This window comes from Melopsittacus undulatus, chromosome 5 (genome assembly GCF_012275295.1).
Source record: "Melopsittacus undulatus isolate bMelUnd1 chromosome 5, bMelUnd1.mat.Z, whole genome shotgun sequence".
NCBI classification, from domain to species: domain Eukaryota; kingdom Metazoa; phylum Chordata; class Aves; order Psittaciformes; family Psittaculidae; genus Melopsittacus; species Melopsittacus undulatus.
The window spans coordinates 27,337,505-27,350,363 of NC_047531.1; the positions used below are offsets into that span (position 1 = coordinate 27,337,505).

Below are 12,859 nucleotides of genomic sequence, written 5' to 3' on the forward strand. Positions count from 1 at the left end.
GGCAGGCTGGATACTGCACTAGATTTACTGTACTTCCAAAATGCCATAAACCAGACAGCAAATATCCTTAGAAAGTGCCTAGAATCTTATTTACATTTATTCTATATATGCTTTGTCTGTCTTTTAAGTTAACCAAATACACTAACACTTCCGGCACCTCTGCAAATGTCTTATTTCTTTGGAAAAAACAGCATATTTAAACTTGGCAAGTTAAGTTTATTATATCTTTTCATTCTGTGGCAAGTTTGTCTATGATGAACAAAACCATGCAATTACAGAACATCAGTAGCTGAGATGAAAAAACAAACAAACAAGAAATATGGAAATATCCTGAAGACATTTTAGATCCTCTCTGTTACAAAAAGAAGAGATACATTTTGCTTAAGTACCATCATGCTTTCAAGTTGACAATTTCTGAAGTGGAAAAAGGAAAACACAAATAAAATGGATACTGCACTTGTAAAAATCCCTGTATGTTTCCCAATTAACAGCTTAGAAGAAAGAAATTAACTGAAGAGCAGAAGAAAGATAATGAAACACTGCCAAGACATAAAATGGATGGCAAACTAAGAGGAAACAGCAACTGTAGTAAAGACAACTAAAAAGATGTGTGACTTTTTGGTTTGTGTTAGTTGGGGGTTTTATGCTTCTGCACTGACCTGAAAGGCTCAGTTTTTCAAAAGTTGCTAATAATAAGGGTACATTAAATTAATTTTAAAATAGCTCTTCCCAAATGTTATCAGAAAGCAGGAGAAGCTGCAGGAGTTCACAAATTAAATTACAGTATGTTGGCTTTTAATCAAAATCTTAATGTTACTATCTCTCTACTGATTATTCTTGTAGGTTGTCATCTAATAAACACTACATCTATTAATGCTAACAAAAACCAACTCAAGTTGTTGCAGCAGCAGGCAAAGGTAGTAATTTTTACTTATTTTTATGTAACAGGAGACTGGGGCATACATGGCTTCTCCAAAGACCAAAGAAGCAGCCAGTAATAACTCTGCATGAAAGTCAATGTCCTTAGAAAGATAAACCAAAGTAGAACAGTCAAATATAAGCTTACCCCATAAGAAAACTCATGCAAAACAAATCCATCAGCAGATTTAGTAATCATTTTATTAAACAGCCCTCTTTCTAAGGAAAACACATCATACCCACTACTACATAGATCAAAGTATCAAACACTGCATTAGAAACTTCTAAATAGCACAGACAGATGAAATATGATTTCATTACTGTCATTGTTTGTATATTCCTTCAGGAGGGACCTGTGATAAAGAGCACAGCAAGCAATGCAGCATGGCTCAAGTGACACTGCTGACAGCAAGAGACTGACCAAAGAAGACAGATTTTTACCAATCACTTTGTGTCCAAACATCACAAACAAATAACTCTTAATGGTATTATATCCCCTTGTTAATTCTGTGCTCTATTTCTATATTCTCTTCTATTCTATGACTGATATGCTTTGTAAGAGACATACCTACTTTTCAAATGTATGACCTCTGAGTATGTTAACTAGAGCCAAAAACCTGAGAGTTCTGTCATTGTGTAAGTTTACATAGGAATCACACCTATACAGCTGGGTCCAGAAGAGCAATAAATCCCTGAGGGGCTGGCCAGAGTTCTGCAGTTATTTGGGCCATATATACACACATATATACATATAAATACATACGTGTATACATACATATGTATATATATAAATACTCCATCCCAATATATTATAAAGGAGAGGTAGTACCAGAAGTACCAGTGCACTGACAGCAGATATCCATTTTGCAGGAAGACAAGCAAGCAGATAAGTACCACAGGGGAAATAAGGCACTGAGCATAAGGAATGGTACAGAACTGTGTCTTTCCTCTCTGAAAAACTTGGCACTGCCCGGGGGCACAGAACTTACAGGAGATATGATGTATTTTAACTAATCTGGAAGTAGACTGTGATAAAAGTAGTGATTTGAGATTTTGTCTCTATTTTTCAAAACATGATAAATGTGCTTTTCTAATCTCCTCTGTCATGGGTACATTTCTGAACTTGGATCATAAAAAACTCTTTATGTTTCTTGACTCCAAATCAAGATGGTAACAAACAAATACACATTTATTATAATTCGGAGCACCAAGCTGCATGTTTTGATTTACAGATTTACAGATTTGGGTAACTGTGTATCAAAAAAGACACTGCACTGTGCTGTTTCTGTTCTGCCTATATAGATGTATTCAAATACCACGAGTGTTGATTAACTCCCATCCCTTGGGAACTGCAGATGGCCAGCGACTTGGCAGGTGGTCCCCCACTCTGCTGTGTTGCATTAACTGGAAGTTTGGATCCCTGACAGCAACAACAGTACAAAATATGGAGACACTAAACCTTTTCAGCTAAACACTTGTGAATGCTATTTCAAGAGGAGCAGGAACTGTTCTTGGAAATGTCTGAACCTTTCAGTCAGAGGCAGGTATCAGTGACAGATCACTTCTGGCAGAATAAGAACGTAATGCAGCAGCAAACAAGGGCTTACTGGTAAAGGCAGAACGCAGCTGAGCGTGGGCAAGGCTGCTTGCTCTGCCTTTTCCTGCTTCCAAGAGATTGCTGCCTGATGAGTTTTCAGTGTTTGAATATTATTTGGACAAAATCTACAATTCTAGTATTCTCTCTTTTAGTATGAGATGAGTTAAAACCACATTAGTGTAAGTACGGTATTTACTGTATTGTATTTGAGACAGCTCTTCAAATAACTGCTATTTTTTAAAAAAGAGCCCCAATGGCTATGTGCAATGTGCTTTCTCTGGTAATTCTTGATAAGATGTTCTGAATTCCAGTTAATGAGCCAGAAATTACATATCACATCTACACACATGAGATTTAAAACTAACCACCTGTGAGCTTCCAAGTATTTGTGTCCTTATACTATAACAAAAAAGCATTAACCAGCTAAAGAAAAACTTTGTCACCCATGGCCTGAAGGAGAAAACTGCATCTGAAAAAATGACATGCTAATCCTCTTTTTCAAGCTAGCCTTTAGCTGTGGCACTATACTAGAGGTCTTGAAAAAGCAGTCTGATTTCAGGGAGAAGATGGGATGAACACTGTTAGTTTAAAGAAGACTACTTTGAAAAAAAAACTTTTAAATTTATTAGTATTTATTTGGTATTATTTTATTTTAATTTTATTAATTATAAAATACTATACACTAATTAAGCACTCACCTGCTAAGCTACCAAGTGTAAGTTTCCGGCGACCCATTCTTTCAACGAGCCAGACTCCCACTAGAGTAAAAATGAAGTTTATAAAAGCTGTCAGTGCAGCCAACCAGATTGCAAGCCTATCGTCTTCAACTCCTGACATCTGCAAAATGGTAGCACTGTAGTACCTGCAAACAGAGGGAAAGACAAATACCAACACCGTTAATTTCAATTTGGCTCATGTTATAGTTCCTGATTTTCAATCAAAAATATCATAACAAATATGAAGTGTGACTTCCTAAATAATGCAGCCACGGGCTGAGACTCAATTACCCTGGGAAATCAGGCATAAGCTAGGCATAACTTGTGCTTGAATAAAGCTTTGACTGGAGGACATCAGGAGATGAATTGCCATTCTTTTGGCTGGTTAGATTTTCAGTGCTCAATCATATCCCGCTAGAAATCGGGTTTGTGTTTTTATCTCACATAAATCCAGCTTTCAAATCCAGCTGTTGCTTTGTGCTCTTCTGCCAAAACGTGGGATTTTAGCACTCTTGTGCACGGTCTAGGGAAAGGTAGCTTGAAAATCAAGTATGCTTTCACCCCTGTTAAAGGTCAGGCAGAGCTAATCTATGGCATCCAACATACTGCAAATGACACTCACAACCTCCCTGTTTTAGGTTTTGCAAGTTTACTTCACTGCCACTGATGCACCTGCAACCCTCTGTCTTGTACTACTTTTGTCTCAACCAGAACACAATTGCTTTGAAATGCCTTAGCACCATGCTGCAGGATATGAATCTGCTCACAAACGCATGTCAGTTTTCTACCTCTCTGAAAGGAACCAACCATTTCACGCAAACAGTAACTCATACCAACTGTGCAAAATGAAAATGGAAGAAAGAGGAAGCCTTCTGCCATTTTTCAGAGAGCTCAAATGAACACAGATATTGTGCCTGTGTTCTCAAGAAGAGCTAAATAAACCTCCAAGAAAACACTTGAGTAGTTTTGTTCATGCTGTAGAAGCCCTTTTCATCTTGTTCTATTAATTTGTGCTGACTGAAATACTGATATTCAAGCCCTCAAATACCCAGCAGCCTACAGGCTATCACATTAAAAATGTCAAAGCTCACTTTTTCCCTTCTTTTTTTTTTCCTGTTCAAAGGTAGCTTGCTTTAAATGTCCCTTTATTGTCTTAATGCCCTGTTATCCTCAGAAATCTTAGTGGTCCACATTTTTCTATTTTAACCATAAACCACTACTTTTTTTCAAATCAATAATCCATGATGGACAATATGCTCAAGTGACTACTTGTAGAAGTGCTTGAGTCATTTTAGATGATGCCAGATGTAAATGATTATGCCTATGGCTGGATATTACCAACTTGCTCACTGGCTAAGATGAGGTATTTGGATCCACCCAGCTCCCTTCCTCTGCTCCTCTTCCCCATCAGTATAGCCATTTGAGGCCATGCCTACACAGCTTGTGGTGTGGTAGGAGAGGACTTCCACAGGGAAACTGTTGGTACTGAGAACTATCTGCATACACACGGGTGTTGAGCCTGGCTCTATGGTCTGCCTGCCCAGTAGTAACTGCAATGCCTTGTCCGGGCTCAGTCCATCTGAAAGAGCTGCATGCTGAGATCCCAGCAAGGGTGCGGATCTTGGAGAGAAAAGATTCATAAAGGATAGACATAATCTGAATTAAAACACTAATGTTAATGCAGCCACACTTCTTAAGGCTCTCTAAATTAAATTGCTGTTTGTCAAAATTGTACCACATTGTTCTAGTCATCAGAATCATTCAATCCCTGATCTCTCAATACTCCTTTTTTTTCCTTATGAGTAGGAAAACAAAAATCAATTTCAAGTCTTGGCCTACTGAAACCCACTATGAAACTCCTATTTATTTCCACCAGGCAAGGTTTCAGGAGGCCACCTTTAACTGCACACTTCTAAAACTTTTCAAAATTCAATTCTACTGGAAAGTCAAGAAATAGTTGTCAGCAGCAACATCTAGTGTATGGATTCTATACGGCTAAAAACCAGCAAAGAATAAAGAATAAAAGCACATAAATGCTTACAGCCTCATACATACAAACAGGCACCTTCTGCCCCTAACATTCCTTATGGCTGCTTATTGCACTCACTGGTTGTATATTCTCAACTAGAAGCTTACTGCTTATCCATAAATAAACAAGATACTTAATTTCTATGGAAAACAAACCAGGGAAATCTAGATTCTGCAAATCCAAATGCCAAGCTAACAAAGCCTGGGTGCTGGGCAATGATGCTGATGTTTATTATAGCACAGCATTCCAATTTCCAAAAATTAAAAGAACACTTGCATAGATTGTAACTACTAGATTATAATTACTTATTTTACTTATTTGACAGTGGGACTGAGTGTGCCCTCAGCAAGTTTGCCAATGACACCAAGCTGTGTGGTTCTGTTGATACACTGGAGGGAAGGAATGCCATCCAGAGGGACCTTGACACGCTTGTGAGGTGGGCTGATACCAACCTGATGAAGTTTAACCATGACAAGTGCAAGGTCCTACACCTGGGTCGGAGTAATCCCAGGCACAGCTACAGGTTGGGCAAAAAGGAAATTCAGAGCAGCCCTGAGGAGAAGGACTTGGGGGTGTTGGTCAATGAGCAAATGAACATGAGCCAGCTTCAGTGTGCACTTGCAGCCCAGAAAGCCAACTGTATCCTGGGATGCATCAAAAGGAGCGTGACCAGCAGGTCAAAGGAGGTGATCCTGCCCCTCTACTCTGCTCTCGTGAGACCTCACTTGGAGTATTGTGTGCAGTTCTGGTGTCCTCAACATAAAAAGGACATGGAACTGCTGGAACAAGTCCAGAGGAGGCCACAAGGATGATCAGGGGACTGGAGCACCTCCTGTATGAAGACAGGCTGAGAAAGTTGGGGCTGTTCAGCCTGGAGAAGAGAAGGCTGCGTGGAGACCTCATAGCAGCCTTCCAGTATCTGAAGGGGGGCTATAGGAATGCTGGTGAGGGACTATTCATTAGGGACTGTAGTGATAGGACAAGGGGTAACAGGTTGAAACTTAAACAGCAGAGGTTTAGACTGGATATAAGGAAGAACTTTACTGTGAGGGTGGTGAGGCACTGGAATGGGTTCCCCAGGGAGGTTGTGAATGCTCCATCCCTGGCAGTGTTCAAGGCCAGGCTGGATGAAGCCTTGGGTGATATGGTTTAGTGTGAGGTGTCCCTGCCCATGGCAGGGGGGTTGGAACTAGATGTTCTTAAGGTTCTTTCCAACCGTAACTATTCTATGATTTTACTATCCCCATTTTATATTCCAACCTGTGCAGCCCTAACTGCCTTTTAATGTAACAAGATGACAGGTCTTCTTAGTTTCTGCCTGGCAAGGAAAAAAAGTATGTGGTAGGAAAAGGTCAGGTTGTGATATTATACAACCACAGTGAATACTGCAGCTCCTGAAGGGAATGCAAGTTCAGTGACAAAGTTGTGCAGCCCTGGCTTATTTTCTAAAATGTAAGGAAAATGACAACAGCACGTGTGCGATCTTGGAATTTTTAAGCAAGTCCAATAACTTTGAAAGCAAATAAATACAGACAATTACAAAGCCACACAAAGTAAATGAGTTGGATACAGACAAAAAGATCTTAATATTGCTCATTTCTAAGGATTTACGAAGTTGTTCTGTTGAGATTTGATCTACGTTAAAACATAAAAAAGAAAACCTGAAACATTTCCACATCCAAGAATACTCAGACTAATCCTTTGACCATATAACTGAAAATGCACATACCGGAGGAAATGAAGCAACTCTAAACACTTTCCTTCCTCTTCTCCTTTAAAAAGTCAGGTTTATGAAAGCAACAACATCTAATGTTTAAAGAAAACAGTAATTTTCCCCCTTCAAGCAGACCTTAAAGACAATTCCAGATGCATCAGGGTTCCCAGGCGGGCTCACTCAGCAGAGAGAAGCAGCCCACCACACCAGGCTTTGCAGCAATCAATTCCCCAAAAATGCCTGGCAGTCACAGCTTTGAGTGCCCCATCTTTCATAAGGGGCTCCAGCCCATCTGTTAAACCAGGTTTACTCCAACAAAATTTCTGTCCAAGAATATCAGCACTTTCGGACATAATCCATAATTCTCATAAAATTAATGGATAAATCTCAGTAACTCAGAAGCACCATTCAACATCTTGAAAATGTTTACATTTTTGCTTTTAAGAAAACAAAAATAGAGTACTCTGGCACTGTTTTGCAAGGGTTTGTTAACATTTTCTAGCATAATGCTTTGGAAATCACTGTCCAACTACTGAAACTACACAGTTCAAGAAAATTAATGCCTAGAGATAACAAAACCCTCTATCTTTTTTTTTCTCAACTCAACTGAAATAACACAAAATGAAATGGCAAGTAATGCAATAGCCAGTAAGAAAATTATTAAAACCTGAAAAAATCCAAAGTGGTGGCAATTTTAACAGATTTACATACTCATTTTCTGATACTGTGCATGAACAAAGATCCTCACCTTCTCCTGTATCACTTTATTATATGTTACAACAATTGGACTAAGATTGACAAAAGAACCCATAATAAAACATGCTCCACATTCACAAAATTGCATTTCATTTACACCTTCAACCTGTTTGTCTGCTCTGTTAGGAATTGCTAAAGCTTATTACCATCAAGTTTGATGATTTCCAGCATGGGAGCTGAACCAGATGTGACCAGGCTGGGCCAGGCATGTAGCGTTACCCAGCCAAGGTGCAGCCCCCCTGCCCTGAGCAGCAGAGCTGTTGGACCAAGGGAAACCCAGTCACAGCCTCCTCCTGCCCACAGCCCTAACTCGCCTGACTCCTGCTGCAGAGCATTAGACAAAATGCAGTTATTTTAAGAAGAGAAATATATTACAGCCCATATACACATGGAATATAGAGTCCCAGTGATGGCTATCAAGCCAGGGAGCTGCATTAGGAGGAGACTATGCCAGTGCCAACAGGGATGCTGGACAGACACCATCTTGTAAAAAAACCCCAAAATATCTGAGGGAATAATACATAATAATTCAAATTTCCCATTGATTCTAACAGAAGTATCCCACTGAACTTTTAATTTGGTCCATGTTTCCTTCTGTTTACAAACTATCCCACATCCCTGTAAACACAGCTGTAACATTCTTCAAGATAGCTTGTTATTCTGACATATGCTTTGAATATATATACCTGCAAATAACAAGGAAAACGGGTTAAACCATCCTTCACATTTCACCTTTGTGTGATAAAAGATCATAGTGGTTTTATATTTTGCTAATCTGAACAACAACAGCCCAACAAGTGGCATTGCCATGGTGGGGAATACAGAACCCCTGGAGCAGCTCAGCCTTGGCAGGCTTAGCTTGCTGTTAAAGGGCTGGGGAAAGGTCCCATGCTCCTACATACAAAGTCCTGAATTATGCCACCTACTTAAAGGCCTGATGTAAATTTGTACATAATAAACTTTTCCTGAGAACTGAAAATTAGTTTGTGTAACAGTAGTGTTGTTATTAACTGGTTTTAATCCCGCGCACGTATGCTCCTTCCTCTTTAGTTTTTCGTTTGCAGCTTGAACACAATAATCTTATCATGCCTGGCACTTCTGAAGATTCAGAGGTGCTGAAGAAACAAGAACCGCAAGCCAGGAAACTCCCACTGGTATTAACATTGCTGAAAAGAGGCCAGGCACATCATGTAATTGCAATTTACTGAAAGATGGACTGTACAAGATTGAGAACACCTTCTACAGCAAAGCAGGCTTGTAGACAACGTATGCTTGCATCTGCGTGTCCCACCCATTTATACCTACTTTATGAAAGGATTTAATCAAGAAAGCTTGACAGGGACTGCCTGCAGAACCAACATGCTAAGCTGTGGCAACTCATCTGCGCAGATGTACTCACAGAAACAGAATGAGAGAGAGCAAGAGCAGAACATAGGAAATTAGATGCCTAAGTACTGTAAATGAAAACAAGATAGGAAGAAGTTGATATATCTGAAAGGAGCCAAAGGCAGCAGATGCTCCAGGTATGGAGACTTTCTGACAGGCAGGATACTATTGCCTTACTAAGCACTACAGGAAGCCTGGTGCATCGGTGATTTAAACCCAGAACCACGGGATTTTAAACTCAGAACTACACAGCCACTTACTCACTCCCTGCTTTCTCCCCTGCCCTGGGAAGGATGAGGAGGAGAATAGAAAGATTGTAAACCTAACAGGCTGAAATAAAATCAGTTCAATAACTAAAGTACAATATAATACTGCTACTACTAGTAACAATAACAACAATGATGATAAGGGAAGTAATGAGGGGACAGAATAAAAAACTGAAAGGGAAAAAAACCCTGCCGCAGAATGGACTCAGTCAGAGACCAATATGATCAGACAAAAAGCCATTTATTACAAAGCATTAATTCCTTATATACTATTGCTTACACACACCTACAGCAATTTGGCATATCATGATTGGATACTTGTCTTGAAGACCCTTAGTGACTAACACATAATTGGTTAAATACAGGTGTGAGAACTTGACCTCGAAAGCTTGCCAACAGTCCACAGTTCTCATCACTCAGTGAATTACAGCTTCTTCTTATCTTGCTTGCTTAGGCTTCCTCGGGCCTCCCACAGCCTTGCTGTATCCCTCGGAGTTATTCAGAGCTCATGTACCAAATATCCATTCTCCTGTGAGAACACTGTCTCCACAAAAACCCCCAAACCAATAAACCAATACAGTTGTTCACCACCTGCTGACCAGTACTCAGCCTGACCTGAGCAGTGACTGGTCCCTTCTGGGTAACTCCCCCAGTTTATACACTGGGGATGATGTGCTGTGATATGGAATACCCCTTTGGCTAGTTTGAATCAGGTGTCCAGTCTCTGCTTCCTCCTGGCTTCTTGTGCCCTCCTCACTGGCAGAGCATGAGAGACTGAAATGCCCTTGATCGGAGTTAAGCATTACTTAGCAACAACTTAGCAACATCTTATCTTAACAACTAAACCTCTGGTGTCTTATCAGCATTGCTCTCAGACTGAAGCCAAAAAACAGTACTGCACCAGCTACTAGGAAGAAAAATAACTGTTACAGCTCAAACCAGGACAGCTGGGGAATGGAAATAGGCACATTGGCAAGGTGCTGTAGAAGCAGCAAAGTAAAAATATCCCTTAGACTTGTTTGAAATAAGGACTGAAGAGCAACATAGCAGAATTTGATGATACGATTGGGAGTTCAACGTCCCAACTTCATGATCTGCACACCACAGTGATAAGGGAGATGTGACAGTTTCCACCACAGAAGCTGCATTCAGAGCAGAGAGCAGTTTGGAGACCCGGACAGCTATTAAAACTCTGCTGCTTCCCTGTCTTCATCTGTAATCATGTCTGCCTTATCTCTTACCTTGCTTTTTAACCTCTGTGTTTGAGCAGAAAGATTGGACCAGATGACCTGTAGAGGTCCTTTCCAACCACAACCAGTCTGTGATTCTGTGAAACACAAATCTGATGCCTCCTTTCTGAACTCCTATAATACAAATTATTAATACTAATATCAATAGGACCACTGATGTTATGAAATATCTGATCATAGATCTACTTTTCAATGGGAATTGCCTTTGCCAGATAAAACTTTGCTCATGCTGAATCTCCATTAGCTATGGATAATGAAATTGGAAAGTCATAGCAAGCATAAGAACTAACCTTATCTTTGGCATTTGGCATATAATAAAGTTGATTACAAAAGCTGTAAAGAACCATTTCTCCACTGTGATTCAGCATCAGTCCCAGGACTATCACATTGTCAGTTTACAGCCTTCAGACTCCTTAAAAATTAAAAACCTCAGAACTTTAACAGCCAAATTGAAAAAGGGAGCACTGGACAACCTCAACCAGCCTCTGAAAGCCAATATAGTGATGGACTGGGCAAAGCTGTCCAGCCATACCAGTTCTGTCAGGTCTTGTACGATCTCCTCACAATCTCTGCTCTCCTCTGACCCAACTTGACTGTAAACTTCCTAGTCATCTTTACATTTAACTTCTGAAAGTTATGCAGACAGCCTCTGGCTTGAAATCACACAACTTGATTGCTTTCCCCTTCAGCAGGTGTACTGCCTTTCTTCAATTTGTAGGTTGGAAAAGTACCTCAAGCCCTATAATTTATACCCGACAGACTGGCAGCCCCCAAATCAACACAATTAGCTTGTCTCAAGGTTCTGCTCTGAACAAGACTGCTTCAGTGCTAGTCCCTCCTGTGGGACACTGCCATTCTCTAACACAGGATCAGTTATTACGTTTCAAAAATATTAGGAAACCTGGTTCCATCTTCTGCACTTAAAAGTCAGAGTATGAACAATGATATTTACACCAAAAATATGTACATTTAATATATATCACTTCACATACAATTGATTGATTGATGGCTGGGCTTTACAAGTGAAGATTTAGGAAGGGTTTTACCCATGCTTACTACAAGCACGGTGACCAAGGGCATGTGGGAAAGGCAAATCTGTTTGGAAAAAAGGCTGCTTAGGCAATTATACACCCATATACACACACACACAAACTTTGTGGCTAATACCATTCTGTTAAACACAATACATCTTGTTTCATTTCACATGATGAATCTCTTGAGCAGGGCAGCAAGGAACATTTTGTTATATCTACTGTTGTTGTCCAAAAGATCGAGTATCAGACATTGCTGTTTGCGCACATCAGCAGCACCTCTTGTGTTAGAGATGTGATTTGCCTGTATGACAGTGTACAAACATCTTTTATCATCTGCCCACCGGACATCAGTAAGACCCTTCCAGCTCATTAGGTTTTAAGGCAACTGGACTTCAGCTATTAAACAGGGCTACTGGACACGTGTACCTTTATTTTCAGGTTAAGAAAGCAAAATACCTAAGGACTAGATTCTGCAATCTCACCGAAGCCTTCCAATTTACAGCACACTGCTGCTTTGCAGGACTACAGTGTGAGACCAACAGTTGAATAGTCTTTCCCATACTTCTACATCTGAAGTCCTGAGGAGCTCCCCATGGAAAAATTTGCTGTATCATCTCAAATATATACCGAATTTGTCAAAATGAGTGCCTGAGAGGCATCCCAGGGGTCTGCTACCCTACACTTACTGCAAATACTGTCAAATCCCCCACTTAACCGTAGAGATGCTTTCAGCACAGAGTGAAATGACATAGTGAATGCCATTTATTACAATCAGTATATTTTCATAATAATGGATTTTAAACCCAAACATTTATTACTGTTTCACAGACAGCTCCACGCACCCGATAGGTTCTCTGATTCACCACACATTATCCACGTGCAGGCCACATGTGAAGGTTTTAAGGATTACCATTTATTTATGCTAAGAAAACATGGGATTTTTTTTAGAATCCAAAGAACCTAAATTCTCTAGCTATTAATCAAAGTGTACCAGTGTTTGACAGGGACAAAAAATACCTTTAAAGGCTTAAGATCACCAAGATACACAAGGGAATTTGCTTTCCTAATTTAATGGGATACTGTCACACAGCTATTGGATCATTTAAAAATACTGTTGCAGTATCTGCTGTGAGACTGGAGTGAAATTCCTGCTTTTTTTTTTCTTATTTGCTATGTTCCACATAGAGGTGGGC

General features: G+C 40.0%; 1 protein-coding gene across 1 annotated transcript in view; it reads right to left on the bottom strand.

The window, feature by feature from the left end:
- Positions 1-12,859, bottom strand: part of SLC2A13 (solute carrier family 2 member 13) — a 160,863-nt gene that overhangs the window by 42,964 nt on the left and 105,040 nt on the right. The window contains exon 5 of the mRNA XM_005148416.3: positions 3,214-3,377. Coding sequence (XP_005148473.2) covers positions 3,214-3,377 — 164 coding nt within the window. The remainder of the gene's footprint in view (positions 1-3,213; positions 3,378-12,859) is intronic.